Genomic DNA, 15,000 nt, shown 5'->3' on the forward strand with positions numbered 1-15,000 from the left:
GGTGGACAGACACTCTGGTGGACAGGTGGACAGACACTCTGGTGGACAGACAGGTGGACAGACAGGTGGACAGACACTCTGGTGGACAGACACTCTGGTGGACTGGTGGACAGACACTCTGGTGGACAGACACTCTGGTGGACAGACAGGTGGACAGACACTCTGGTGGACAGACACTCTGGTGGACAGGTGGACAGACACTCTGGTGGACAGACACTCTGGTGGACAGGTGGACAGACAGGTGGACAGACAGGTGGACAGACAGGTGGACAGACACTCTGGTGGACAGACACTCTGGTGGACAGGTGGACAGACACTCTGGTGGACAGACAGGTGGACAGACAGGTGGACAGACAGGTGGACAGACACTCTGGTGGACAGACACTCTGGTGGACTGGTGGACAGACAGGTGGACAGACAGGTGGACAGACACTCTGGTGGACAGACACTCTGGTGGACAGGTGGACAGACACTCTGGTGGACAGACAGGTGGACAGACAGGTGGACAGACAGGTGGACAGACACTCTGGTGGACAGACAGGTGGACAGACAGCTGGACAGACAGGTGGACAGACACTCTGGTGGACAGACACTCTGGTGGACAGACACTCTGGTGGACTGGTGGACAGACAGCTGGACAGACAGGTGGACAGACAGGTGGACAGACACTCTGGTGGACAGGTATCTCACCCCCATGATCTTGGTGTTGCAGCGGGCGCAGGTCGGAGCGAAGAACTCCTCGTAGCAGTTCTCACAGTAGACGTTGTTCTGCTCCTCCACGAAGCTGACGTCAGCCAGAGACATGTGGCAGTAGTGGCAGTTAAACTCCTCGGGGTGCCAGGACCGACCGAGGGCCACCAGGAAGGGGCCCCTGAAAACAGCAACAGGTGTTCATGTTCAGTCTGCTTCAGGTGACATGATTTTTAACAGGTCAAATTTGATTCCACCTGCAGTCATCTTGTCTTCCTCAATAAATGCTCATGCTTATGATGCTGGTCTGCACCATGGTGATAAAGATCACTTCTATTCAGCAGGTTTGCATTTATATTACATACAGTTCATAAAAATATGACACATTTTCACTGTAAAATCTGTCCAAAGCCATTTTTATTAAGAAGATAACGATAAAGTATAAAATGGTAAAACTAATAATCACCTTGAAATTGATTTAATTGGTGATTTTTAATGGTATTTTACACATTTTAAATTAATATTAAGTGTAAGGGGACAGCGAAGAGTCGGGTATGTTGTTTAGACTCTGGCACACATCTCATTCACTGTGAATAAAACGACAACACTAAGAGTATTTTAAGGGATTAATGTAAAAACATCTAAAAACATCATGTTGGGTAAAAGATCTGAGCCAGAGGTACAGGACCATAATTTACATATTATTTGAAATATCTGACAGATTCATTATCAGTTTCAGGATGGAGGTTTGGTTTAGGACTGAAATGTTTTCAGGTGCAAATTAATGAGACAAAGCTAAATTAAAAGACACTTTAATGAATTGTAGAATTTAAATTTTTTTTAAGGGGTTTTAAATTAAATTTACAAAATAACATCACAGGTTTTTATTTTGCTTAAAAGTAATACCTGAATTTTCACCTTTTAAGCCTATAATAATTAAAGGTCAAAAAATCGTGATTAATAAAAGGACTTTAATATTTAAATTATGCAAATTCAGGATTTCACCTACCAACTGACCCTTCGCTAAGCCACGCCCCGAATATACTGAGCTGGCCAATCACAGAGCAGTACAGGTCTCGTTTTAACTGAGGTCCGACACTTTCATGGCGGCGCTCCATTGACTCTGATGCAAAAAGAGTCGTTTTCTATCTTTTTCTGGCTGTATTTATCTAAGACCTGGTCAAACGCTGTTCCTGCGGCGTCTTGTAATTGTTACAGTCGCTACCCAGAGAGGCTGAAAGGAGAAGTCCGATTTATTCTCTTTCAAAAACCTAAAATAAATCCAGAAAAATGTCGGCTGTGGATTGTTCCTAATGTGATGTTAGCTAGCTTCCTACTGAATGTAACGTAATAAAGTCCCGCTGTTCTGCTTTTTAATGACTGTTATAGTGAACAGAGACCTACCAGCTGCACAGGAACACTGTTGATCCTTAATATCGTTGTCCTTTTTCTCAATAGTGAGGTAATACGGTGGTTCACTTTTACTCTGTTATCGGTAGGCGTTAGCTTCTGTCTTTTATTTTTTTCACGTCAGTTTGAGCCTGAATAAAACCTTCAAATGCACAATGCAACTGCAAAACTGTCTGCTTCTTTCTGGGATCGCTTTTTCCAAAAATTAGACAATATTTCTCCAGGGAGTGCAGTAACAGACAGTGTCAGCGCAGGTCCGACAGTTTGTCAGACTTAGCAACAGTAACTCAGGGGGGCGTGGCTTAGCAAAGGGTCAATTGGAGTTAATAATTAATAAATTAATGGATTGTGATATAATTGGGGGTTTAAAAAAATGTATTTTTAATTGCCCAAATATCTTAAAAGCGACCCTGAACTTCTCTTAAAAAGTCCTTAAATTCGGCAGATAATCTCGTATAAATATTTTGTTATGACACAATCCATTTATTTATTTATTCTTTATTCCCTATTAAAAGTCGAAATAAGCGGAAATGTCAAGAATAAAGTCGAAATTATCATACACAGAAAAAAGCAGGTGTGAATTACCTGATGATGCTGTTGCAGGACCCACACAGAGGCGTACGGCTGCTGGCGGCAAATCTCTCCGCCCTTTGTGCCACGCCCCTCGCCACAGACGGGAAGGGGGCGGGGCTTGATGTAACGGGGGCAGGGCTGGGAGCTGCAGGTGCGGATGAGGAGGGGTTGGGGATGTATGCCGGTGGAGGAGGGGCGGCCTGGGGCAGCGGCTGAATCTTCACGGTGGTGGTGGTGGTGGTCTTACTGGGGTCAAACTTATCTGCGAAGTTGGTGTCGGACACCCAGGGGGGTCTGTTAGAGGAGGCAGGACCAGCTGGAGCCGGGGCTGGGGCCGGGGCAGCGGCTGGAGGGCGGGGCTGAGATGGGACTGGAGCAGGAGCAGGAGCTGAGGCTGGAGGAGAGGAAAACATGGATCTGGATCTTTTACAACAGTCAATCTGAATGTGCTTGTATTCTGTGAATCAGTGTGCAGGTGTTCTCACCTGGCTGGGTGGGGTAGATGCAGGCTGTGCTGACCACCTTGGGAGGGGCGGAGCCAAGAGGGATCTGAATGGAGCTCTGCTGAGTGGGCGGGACCTGTTGCGAAGGGGGCTGCTGGTACTGCTGTGGGATTGGCTGGTATTGCTGTGGTATTGGCTGGTACTGCTGCGGTATTGGCTGGTACTGCTGTGGAGGTGGGGCTTGTGGTGCCTGATACATGGCAGGAGGCTGAGCGTACGGGCTGGAGAGGGATAAAAAACACTGATTCATCACTTCCTGTACACCTGTACCACTCACAGCCTTTCTCTGCGCTGCTGTCAACCTGACTGGAAATCTACTTTGGCTGTTGTTTTATATGTGAAACTTTTATGGAACTTGGTTTTTGCAGTTACTGAGCATGGAGCCTCTATCTGACTTGGAATATAAATCAAACGACCACAAAGAGACACAGAATGACTACAAAGAGACAACAAATGACACAAAAAAACCATAAAGGCATAAAATGACCACAAAAAACAAAACAACCACAAAGAGACACGAAATGACTATAAAAGAGACACAAAACAACCACAGACACAAAATGACTGCAAAGAGACACAAAATGACTGCAAAGAGAAACCAAATGACTGCAAAGAGACACATAATGACTACAAAAAGACACAAAACGACCACAAAGAGACACAAAACGACCATAAAGGCAGAAAATGACCACAAAGACACAAAACAACCTCAAAGAGAGAAAAAATTACTACAAAAAGACACAAAACAACCTCAAAGAGAGACAAAATGACCACAAAGTTTCCATGTGCTCCATTTAACTTTTAACTCAATACAAAGACCAAGTTGCATTAGTACTTCATGTCGTAATCCTGAAATATATTGGCATTAAAATGTAACCTAGATGTCAACAGAGTGTGTGTCTCTTACCTTGTTATAAGTACATACCCAGGATACTTAAACGTTAGTGAAGGTTTTAATACAGAAAGCAGACCAGTGCAAACCAGCCTGATAACCAGCCAGTAAGAAATGAGTGTCAGTATCATGACAGATGACGTGTACAGCTGGACTCCTTCATAGCCAGTTGGAGGAGATTCAGCCCGTGAATGGATGAAGTTATTATGTCTTTTCACTCAACAGTTACATGGTACTGAAGTGAGCATTGCACCAACACTGCCAGGGTTACTGGTTCAATTTCCATCAGGTCACCCACTGTCACATAAAGACCTCAGTATGCTTCAAACAAAGTACTTGTTGGATCGTCTAACCTTGTTTTTGACTGCGGAATCAGGTCGGAAAATTTTTCGTCACTTTTCATTCTTCACACAACTTCCTCTATTATTTTTCATGCAATCAAATGAGTGCGATACAACGAACGTCTTCCAGGAGAGACGGTCTGACGGTGTGGCGGAAGAATTATTTAGATCCTTTACTTCTTTCTTCTGTAAATAATTTTATTTAAGCCTTACTTAAGTAAAAGTATGTAACTATTATCAGCTAAATGCACTTACAATATGAAAGTAGTCACAGTGCAGTAAAACGTTCCTGTCAGTGTTTCTTTATTATATCTGAATATTCCTTCTGCATTAATGTGTATGTTGCATTTTACTGCTGCGTGTGTTTAACCACTTTACATCCTGTAACATAAAATGGTAATACTTAAGTAAAACTATCTCAAATTTGTACCGTACTTAATTAAACAGACACAGAGGCGCTGTAGCTTAGTGGTCAAAGTGCCTGTCTCGTAAACAGGAGATCCTGGGTTCAACTCCCAGCAGTGCCTTGTATTAAGCTTAAACACTGGAGGTCAGCAAAATCAAGATGAACATAACAAAGTTTCCATGGTTCTGTTTAAGGTTTCTCCCTTCGAAAAGGGAGGTTTCCCTTCCCTGTGTCACCAAGTGATTGCTCATGGCGTTGCCTTTTGGGTAAAATAACACCAAGAGCACGCTCTAGATCTGCTCTATATGAAAGTTGCGATGAGGAAACTTTATGAACTGGACTTCCATAAATAAAAAAAAGGATGTACGACACCTCAAACACACGGGTTCATTTGAAGCATACTGAGGCCTTAAATCCAACCACGGTGCTGCGAGGAGTTTTACATGAAGAAGCCTCTGTTTAATGGCAGATGGCGTGTTATGTAGCGTAGAAAAAGGAGACAGCGTGAAGCGGACTAAATGGCGGCAGCGTGTGGACACCCCGCGGGTGTCGGTACCTTGAGACTGCAGCTTTGTGCTGGAGGCTGTAACCAGACTGTCGCTTCAAGCTGCAGGTGTAGAGACAACAACAGCCGAGGTCACCATGACGATCTGCATCCTGAGTTAAGGCCAGTTTATACTTCTGCGTCAAGTCGTAGCAGACGCCGTAGGCTACGTGCTGACGTGAACATTTATACTTGTGAGTTGGTGTCTGCGTCGCCCTGCGGTTATCCGCCAAAACACTAGTTGGCGTGGGGGTTTCTATGTTCCTCTGTGTTGAGTTTCTTCTTCTTCATTGATGTAGGCTGCTTCAAACAGCGGCGAGTGAAAGTGAGCGGATCAGGTTGGAGCTGATCGATGTTGAACAGCAGTTACTTTTAGTGAAATTACTAAAACGCAGACGCGAGAGAAGGCGTCGGAGGAGACGGTATGTACGACCTTTGAACCGGTGGAGCCAGAAGAAGGACGAGCCAGAGATGCGTAGGATGAAATGCGACGCTTCCAAGCCAATCAATCAATCACAGTTGTTGTGGTCTGAGTTGGTGCGATGTATAATTAAATTTCCAGGGCTACAGCGTAGGCTCAATGCAGAAGTATAAATTGGCCTTTACACCTGCTGCTGGTGATGCTTCTCATGTTTTTGGTACAGAGAGAGAACACTGGATTCATCAGGTGACGCAAACACAACACGACCATGTTGCACTGTGTTTACTAAAAGTGGAGGCGGCTCATCGTACATTAGATACAACGGCCACAAAGCCCTAAAATATAACAATAATCTCACTCAGTGCACCATCAGCGCCTACAAAGAGTCAACAAACATCCTGTGAGTCTCAGATGACGGACTCTGCCAGCAGCACGTGAACTCAACACGTCTGACCACAAACTCCTCCTGCAGCAGAAACCTCTGATCCAAACACACACAACAGTCAGTCAAATCTACGGAGAGCCAAGAGGGTCAATACCTGCTGCTGAGCTAGCAAACACACCCAGTCACTTCAAATCCTCAGAAATATGTATGTGTGTTTTTAAAATTACTTTAAATGAGGCTCCAGCTCAAATGAACAACCAGCACGTTCTCATTCCCAGAGCGTCAGATACCTTCACCTTGTCACGTCCTTGCACGTGACAGCCTTTCACGTCATGGTTAAACACTAAAAGTAGGTCTTTTATAAATAACAGTAAAGTCTGAGTAAGGAGGTGGATAGTGTGGAACAAAAACCGGACTTTCAACCAGCGGACGGTGTTTGTTTCCTGTGTTAAAACAAAATCTGCTAGTTACGTTACTTAACTTACGTAATTTTAGTCACGCAAGTTGTTATTTTAACCCAAACCTAAACAAGTAGTTTAACTGCTAGTCTTATTTTGAAAGTCTGTTAACTTGACCACGACTTAAAAAGTTGCACAAAGCGTCCAAATGTGGCGCCCTGGGATGAGAACGGGTTGGAACAGAACAAAAAGTCCACAGCTGATTGGTTACCTGTAAGGGGCGGGGCTAGATGAAGCAACTGCGGGGTCCCGAGGGTGCGAAGCGGCGCTAGCAGGCGGGGCAGCGGGGGCGGAGCCGGCACAGGCTGGAGCATGCTCAGTAGGGCTATAGCACAGGAAGTGGTTAGGAGCAACAGTGAGATATAGACAGAGGCATTCTGGGCTGGAGGCATAACATTTTATATTATTAATATTAGTATATATATATCGTAACATATCATCCAGTTTATACAGTTATATATTTACACATGCAGTCCTTCCCAGGCTGCACGCACACACATATATCCAGTATAAATCTTGTTTGTACACAGATCAGATTAGTTAAGAAAAGATCATCAAGCTTGTTATTGGTCTCATGCGCAAATCAAACGGCTCGATATTGCTCAGGTTGATGAGAGGATGTTGATCAAATGTGAAGTTTTATTTTTCTTCCAACCTTAAAACAACCCAGATCCTGCTCATGTCATCTTTTACTGAGCCCTGCATGTAATTCATCTTGCTCCTGTTTTAAATCTCTGAACCTCAGTTTGTCAAATATTCTTGTTTTCTTAGCAGGAATTCTTAAAGCATCAAATCCCAGTTACACTGAGATGAATATGTGTATCAGAGGAAGGCGTTCCTGAGCACCAGAGGGCGGGGTTCACATCCCGAGTCCTGCACGTGGTCCACACAACAGAAACACTTCTAGTTAAGGTTAGTGAAAGATCGTGGTTTCAGTTAAACGTTAGTAACTGCTGACTCTTTCTGGATTAAGAGAGTCCAGGATCTCTAACCCTAACCGGGAGCTGCAGCGACTATAATAATGTTAAATTTAACATTTAGAGTAGAAAACAAATGAAATATGTAGTCAGAGAACCTTTTACTGACAGTTTCATTAACAACATTTCCTCCTTCTGTTTCCTTCAAACGTACTAACAGTCATGTACATGTAATTTATAGGAGACGTGGTTAACAGTGGAATTCCAGAGAAAGACTGAAGATTTGTTATGTACAGACATTTTGACATCACCTCTGCTTCTGATGCAGCACATTTTGAAATGTACTACTGTACTAAATGACTCTTTTTGGGAGCATTCAGTGAGTTGGTGCTTTTCTCCTGACACCTTTCTGAAGCGGGTTGGAATACTTTAGCAGATTTAGATGTTTTGAGAAAATGAGACTCACAATGAGTCGATAAGATGGAGATTTCTGCAGCGTTTATAAAATGACTACAACTGGTGATGAACCACAGAGCTCCTTCATACCTAAGAATGTAAAATTAGGAATCAAAAACGGACAAAAACATCCAGTTTGCACACAGTTTAAACCAAGCTTTAGCCACCTGCTGCAGAAACATGCTCAACCTGCAGCTGCTCTTTTGTTTTTCCATTTACAGATTTTGTTGTTTAACATTTAAAAGGGAGGATTTTTGTAAGAGCCATTAAATTTCACTATTTTCATGCCAAGGAATGTAAAGAAAAAAACTGTATGTAGATGAGTAAATTAAAAAAAAACAATTTTAAATGTAATTCGTTATTATGTTTTGTTCATTTTAATTTCTCGAGTGCGTTGCTCTCCAATCCTCCTGCTCTTCATATTTACTATCTGTAATGCTCTGCGAGTTGCACTAACCTGTACAAATAAAGTTTGACTGATTGAAGTGAAGTGGAGGAAACCCTGTGACGCACAGCTGCTTTTAAAGAAGCTGAAACAGGAAAGTAAAACGTAGAAGATGTGCGTTTGGACCACGGGCATGACTTAGTGATGACATGTGGTGGGGACTCGTTTTAAATATGGAACAAACAAATGTGCAGAAAAGCAACTAAGCAGCTGATTACCACATTATATATTTTTTTTATTTTTATGTTTATGAATTTTCACTTGCCAGCTGAATCTCTTGTTTCTCTTTATTTTTCACCATAAATTGGAGCAGGAACGTCTCCAGACTGCAGAAAATAAAGCGTTTAATGCTCCAAATAGGGACGTAAGCGCTCCGATTAAGAGTGTGATGATACGGTCATGAGATGTCACAATGCACGAGAACAAGACAAGAAGATTTTTATTACTATTTTGAAGAAATAGTAAATGCTGAAAAATGTGAGCGGGAAGAGGGGTCAGAAATTAGGAGCATAAACTCTGAATTTCCTGCTTTCTGGTGACATTTTCTGCTCCAATTCATGGTGGAAATGTCTTAATTTATATAAAGAGAAACAAGAGATTCAGCTGGCAGGTGAAAAATCCTAAATATAAAAATATAATGCAGTAATCAGCTGCTTGGTTTTTTTTTTATTTGTTGCATGTTTTCTTATTGTTCTTGTATTTTCATTTGTTAGTTAACATTTTTTTGGTGAAAGCTTTTTTTCAGAACATTTCGAGCAGATGCTTTCAAAAAGTGATGTGGACAAAATCAGCCATTTCAAGAAGTGGTCCTCTTGCAGCGTCCCCAGCGTCCCCAGCGTCCCCAGCGTCCCAGTGTAATGGCACGTATGGTTTGGGCGAAGATTGAGGGGTGGATCATTTTCTGTTTTATCTTTATGTTTCAGCTGAACCCTGTGAGTCACATCTGAGCAGCTTCCTTCAACATGACTTAGAGACAAAAAGGAACAAAACCACAGCCTCTTTATTGGCGGATAAAAGCTCGACCTCTGCTCCTATTGATTCGTGTTGAGTCATTGCAAAGAGCATCCAGACCGACAGGGTTTGCTTTATCTGGTTGTATTTCAGTCCAAACAGGCGGGCGTAATGGAGGGATGATTAAATAAGTGCGCAGGGCAGAGAAAGCTCCATCCATCAGCGGGGTGGAGGAGGGGCGGAGGGTTAAAAGGGTTGTCCGTCCTCTCGGAGACTAAGCAGACCTCCACACTGTGATGCTCAGCGTCTGAGGCTCAGATAGCGCGGCTTGTGTTTCAGGGTTTCAGAAACGCTTCCACAACGAGAGCAGCTAAAAACAAACAAACAAACTAATAATAAAGATCTGAGGAGTTCGTTAAAATATCCTAAAAACTGAATCCTAGGTCCACTGAATCCTTCCCTAAATCATCTTTACTCAGCCGCAACGTAGTACTTTCTGCACACCAAAATATACTGTTTAGTTTACTCTGGTACAGTAAAAGTACTAATACCACACTGTAAAAATACTCTGGTACAAGTCCTACAGTGAAAATGTTACTTCAGTAAAAGTATGTGAGAATAATCAGTAAATGTTTTTACACCATCAACAGTTTATTTTCCGTCAATGAGATTTACTTGTATGATCTGTTGGAGTTTCATTTATAACAGAACATCCTATTTTATAAGCTCTTCATGTGTTTTGTGTGTAAAAATCTTAAAGTAACTGAAGCTGTCTATAAATGCAGTGCAGTAGAAGTACTGAGAGGTAGTGCAGTAGAAGTACTGAGAGGTAGTGCAGTAGAAGTGCTGAGAGGTAGTGCAGTAGAAGTGCTGAGAGGTAGTGCAGTAGAAGTACTGAGAGGTAGTGCAGTAGAAGTACTGAGAGGTAGTGCAGTAGAAGTACTGAGAGGTAGTGCAGTAGAAGTACTGAGAGGTAGTGCAGTAGAAGTACTGAGAGGTAGTGCAGTAGAAGTAGACAGTAGCATTAAAAGAAAACACCCGAGTAAAGTATCTCAGTTTTGTACTTAAGTAAAGTTGCAGTGTGGATTTGATTGTAGTTTACAGAACATTTACTGAATAAGAAACGCTCCGTCAGGATTCTGCGACGTCTCTGATGAAGGTTTCTTGTCATGTTTGTGTTCCAGGAATTAAAATGTTTTATTAATGGAAATGTGTGTGGGGGGTGGGGGGGGGGGGGGGTTCTGTCCTCGTTATTGTTCCCCCGGTCGCTGTCACAAGCAGGCCAAAGTGCTCTTTAACCAATCAATACCAGCTTTAATCAATACCAACGCTACCAAACAGGCAGGACGTCAGAACCTTCCATCACTCGAGACTAAAAACATTTTGCTTTTTCCTTTTCTAGTCGCTTCTCCTCGACCTCGAGAGAAAAGGTGATGAGCACGAAGAACGACACGAAGGAGAAGACAATGAACTCTCCCATAAACACTTACAGAAGTGAGAATCAGGTCTTTGTTTCAGTTTGAAGCAAATGTTTTCTGGTATTTATGGAGGGATTTATTAAAATGTCTTGTGTTACAGTCAGAAGTGTTAGAACGGCTCCATGTTTTTAGTTCTTCTGTAAATATAAGTAGTTCAAGTCCAGTGAAAATCCTTAAATGGTGCCAAAGTTAAATATTCAGAACTAAGATTAACAATTGAATGTGATATATATAATATGATGCAAATAAAGCTCCTGAGGGTGAATTAACAGGCTGTTCCAAGGTTTTTACTGTAAGAATGTGTTTCATTTTCTCCCACTGCTGCAGAATAATGTGAAGCTGTTAACTTAATACTTCTTTACATGTATTTGTTTTTTATTATTTAACCTTTATTTAACCAGGGGAAAAGACCCATTGAGAGAAAATCCCTTTTTCAAGGGCGTCCTGGTAAAGAAAGGCAGCAGACAAGACGTGTGCCTGTTACATAGACCCGTACATAACAGTAACATTACACTGCGTTAAAATACAAACACCTAGATATACACAAATGTGTTTTTTATTACTATAAAGAAGCAAATACAGTGTAGAAATTATTGTTAAAAGTAAAAGTCCTGCATTCAGAATCTTACTTAAGTAAAAGTGAAAAAAGTATTAGCATTAAAATGTAGTTAAAGTAAAGTTTTATTTTAATCTATATAAATGCATCATAATTTATTTAATAATCTGCAAACTTTGGTCCTGTTGTAACATGTTTTTTTTGTTTGTTTGTTTGTTTGTTTTTTTACAAATAAAGTCAATATTAAGAAACTAATCTGACATCCAGATGTGTGTGGAAACATCAGTTATTACTTTATGCAGGTTTCTTATTTGAGCTTAATGTTTTTATTATTATATAAGAAGCACACCTGTTTATTAGTAGTCCTGCTGCTCCCCCTTGTGGTGGGACGTATTATGAATGAATGACATGTCGGGATGTGGCTGAGCTGGATCGTAAGATTTGAACTCCACACTTGAATGTCTGCTGCTTCCTCTGAGGCTACCGTCTGTTACCATGGTTAAAGTGCCGTGCCACCCAATCAGAAGAGAGGTCGTGGCTGCCTTATACTTAAGAGGAGGAGGAAGATGTACTCAGATATACACGAGTCTCTCCAGAAGACTTTGAGCATTAATTTCCTGCATTCTTGAGACATTTTCTGCTCCATTTTATGGTTTTATATTTATTTATATGGGAAGGGAAACGCTTGTTTTTTAAAGCTTAAGTTTTTTTGGACAATGCACATTTGTGTCTTTTTTATTTAAACTGCATGTTGTCAGTAACCTTTCTCAAAGCGTTTGTTAGTTAACATTTGTAGTTGCTATTTTTCTAAACATTTTTTAACAAATGCTGTTAAGCCCTGTGGCAGCAACACCACAGTGTAGAAATACAAGGAGAAATCAAGCATGTAAACTCCTACTTGAGTATTATTAGTGAAATTATCACTATCGAAAGAAAAAAGTAGTACGAATTCTTGGGAAGTCTGAATTATAACATTAGTGGATTGTTGTTCCTGGTGAGGTAAAATGTGAGCAGCGTTTTAATGTCGCAGATCACATGGACTGTTTTCATCCAAATGTGACGCAAGCCGATCGGACGTCTTTAAGTTGAACTGAATGCAGCCGTTAGAGGAGAATCTGACGAGGCCGAGGTGAGTTCACCTGTTAGCTCAGGGTCACGTTAGCTTACAGAGGCTCAGAGACGGGCTTTGGGGCGTTACAGTGAGAGCAGGTGAGGGGCGGGGCAGAGTGTACAGGTGAGGAGGGGGGGTCAGCAGATGTTTAACGGAGCTCTGCTGCCTACCTGCTCCTCCTCAGCACCTCCTCCTCCTCCTCCTCCTCCTCCTCCCCCCCTGGCACTGAAACAGACAGAAAACACCAGAGGGGAGACGTCAGCGAGCACGCTCAGTTTGAAACACTTTCACACGATGCAGATAAACACAACTCAAACAGAACCCTTCGTGTTTTTAGAAAAATGTTCAACTGCTCCTTTAGTTGCTATTCTTTTAATTCCAGCTTTCATTTGTTTAAACTCAAACAACATGAAACAGCGCTACATCAGGACAGGAAACTTACAGGTCTCGGTTCCGGTCATGTGGGCCAGAACCCGGAAGGTCTTGGACTGCATGCTGGCGCTGCGGCGGCCCCATTCGCCCAGGTCCGGGTCCTTCTCTGCACTCTGGACCGCCTGATAGACCGGAGAGGCGCTGTCTACGAGACGATCTTTAACCGGGAGACTACTGCAACCACAGACAGAGGAGCGCCAAACCCCCCACCCCACCCCCGAAACCAAACCCGGTCAACACCAAGACACTGAGGCTGAAGCTTCAGGGAGCGCACTTCTAGTTTAGTTTAGTTTTTGGTTGACGTTTTGCTGCCTGGAGCACTGAAGTGTTTTTATCATTTCCAAGAAGCACACGAGCAAAAAGCTGAATTGATCTGATAAAAAAGAAGGAAACGCTGAGCTGGTGTTGATTTGATTTTGCATGAAGTGAAAATAAAGATGAAGATGGAGACAGGAAGCTCTACAACGTTAGGCTGTTACTGTAGACGACAGGAAGTGAAATGATTTAATGACGGAGAGACAAAGGTGAGAACATCAGATGTTTGTTTGTTAGACACTGAATGAACAGATATAAACCACCAAGAGAAGGAGAGAAGGGCTCAGAACATTCAGTTTAGGAGCAGGAACACCAGTTTGTTTTGTATTCTGACGCTGAGACGATGGGAGGAGCTGGAACACGTTTTAATGAAAGCGGGTTTATCAGCGTATGAAAACAGAGCGGCTGAATGGAGAATGGGTGGAGATGTTTGGAGCAATATCAGTTTTCCTCTCCGGGCGGGAAAACGAGCGATTTTACATGCACACACAGCAGAACATCTGCAATGCAACTGATTGTTAATGTACGAAGAAGAACACGCAGTATTTTACCACCACAAAACCCAACAATAGCAACGTTGACGGGGAAGACGGACTGCAAATACAGGTTTCTAAGGAGTGCACACTGAAGTGAAATAAAAAAGAATAACCTTACTACAGATACCTGGCACAGAGCTCTGGGCTTATTTCTGACCTGTCTTTTTCAGGGAATATTAACTGTAAATAAAAATATATGCATAAAAACAACATTTACGTCACCAAAACTGACATTTTCATAACTAAAATTAACAATGATGACCAGCTGCTCTGTCTACCTTCATTAACATTATATATAATAAGGTAGAGTGGGGTAGGACGCCCCCCCAAAGCTTAATGTCTGTTTTATGACAAATTAAAGAACTTTTTATTGATTGTTTTTGTATCTTTAAGAAGGCCATGCTTTTGGTAACATAAAATAAAATAAATACCTACAGTTGACAAATTAATTTCTATTTAATCAAATGTAGCTTTTAGGTAAAAATATTTTTTCCACATGGTGTGAAATCACTTTAATTTACTCCCAATTACAGATAAAATAAACTACAAGTAGCTGGTTAAAAGCAAGAGGATTATAGACCTATGTTGTAGAAATAAACTTTTCTTGCCTTATTATATATGTTCTTAGCTTTCCTATCATTTATTTGTCAGACTTTTAAATAGTGAGGATGCTGGAACTTCATTAACAGAAAGTCTGAGGTAAAATATGTGCATGCCAGCTAGCTAGAAATGTGAGCTTATAACCTCAGAATTTACCCCAGACTTTCTGATAATGAAGCTGCTGGTTGGCTGAAGGGTTTATCCAGTGTCTAAATAACATCTAACTTACAAACGATCAACCATAAAGGGGCACAGCGACCGGGGGGGCATCTTTCCCCAAACATAATAATCTAGCATTTTACTACTGCTAACCAAAAACTATAAAAAACTTTCTCTCTATCTTAAGGCTCCCCTTAATGGAAATAAACATATATATATATAAATTGAACACCATAAAAAAAAGTACAGCCTATTTTAAATGACAAAAAAATTAGATCAATTTAGGTCAGAATGGCTTTAAATAAAATAACTTAAAAATTGTGATGAAACAGAGGATATTTTTAGTCCAGTGAGACGAGCGGCATCCAGAAGAAATGTTGAGAAAAAAAGAAGTGACATTTTGTGTTTTTTGTTAGAATTA

General features: G+C 41.7%; 1 protein-coding gene and 1 non-coding gene across 2 annotated transcripts in view; one reads left to right on the top strand and one right to left on the bottom strand.

Moving 5' to 3' along the window:
• The window catches only part of LOC123980701 (LIM domain-binding protein 3-like), a 68,947-nt gene that overhangs the window by 5,058 nt on the left and 48,889 nt on the right, over positions 1-15,000 (bottom strand). The window contains exons 8-14 of the mRNA XM_046065218.1: positions 12,980-13,143; positions 10,810-10,877; positions 10,192-10,382; positions 6,835-6,948; positions 3,159-3,397; positions 2,686-3,067; positions 691-871 (exon numbers count right to left, since the gene is read on the bottom strand). Of these exons, the coding sequence (XP_045921174.1) occupies positions 691-871; positions 2,686-3,067; positions 3,159-3,397; positions 6,835-6,948; positions 10,192-10,382; positions 10,810-10,877; positions 12,980-13,143 (1,339 nt within the window). The remainder of the gene's footprint in view (positions 1-690; positions 872-2,685; positions 3,068-3,158; positions 3,398-6,834; positions 6,949-10,191; positions 10,383-10,809; positions 10,878-12,979; positions 13,144-15,000) is intronic.
• trnat-cgu lies at positions 4,864-4,936 on the top strand. Its single transcript has one exon. It is a non-coding gene; the product is annotated as a tRNA-Thr (tRNA).

This window comes from Micropterus dolomieu, linkage group LG12 (genome assembly GCF_021292245.1).
Source record: "Micropterus dolomieu isolate WLL.071019.BEF.003 ecotype Adirondacks linkage group LG12, ASM2129224v1, whole genome shotgun sequence".
Lineage (NCBI taxonomy): Eukaryota > Metazoa > Chordata > Actinopteri > Centrarchiformes > Centrarchidae > Micropterus > Micropterus dolomieu.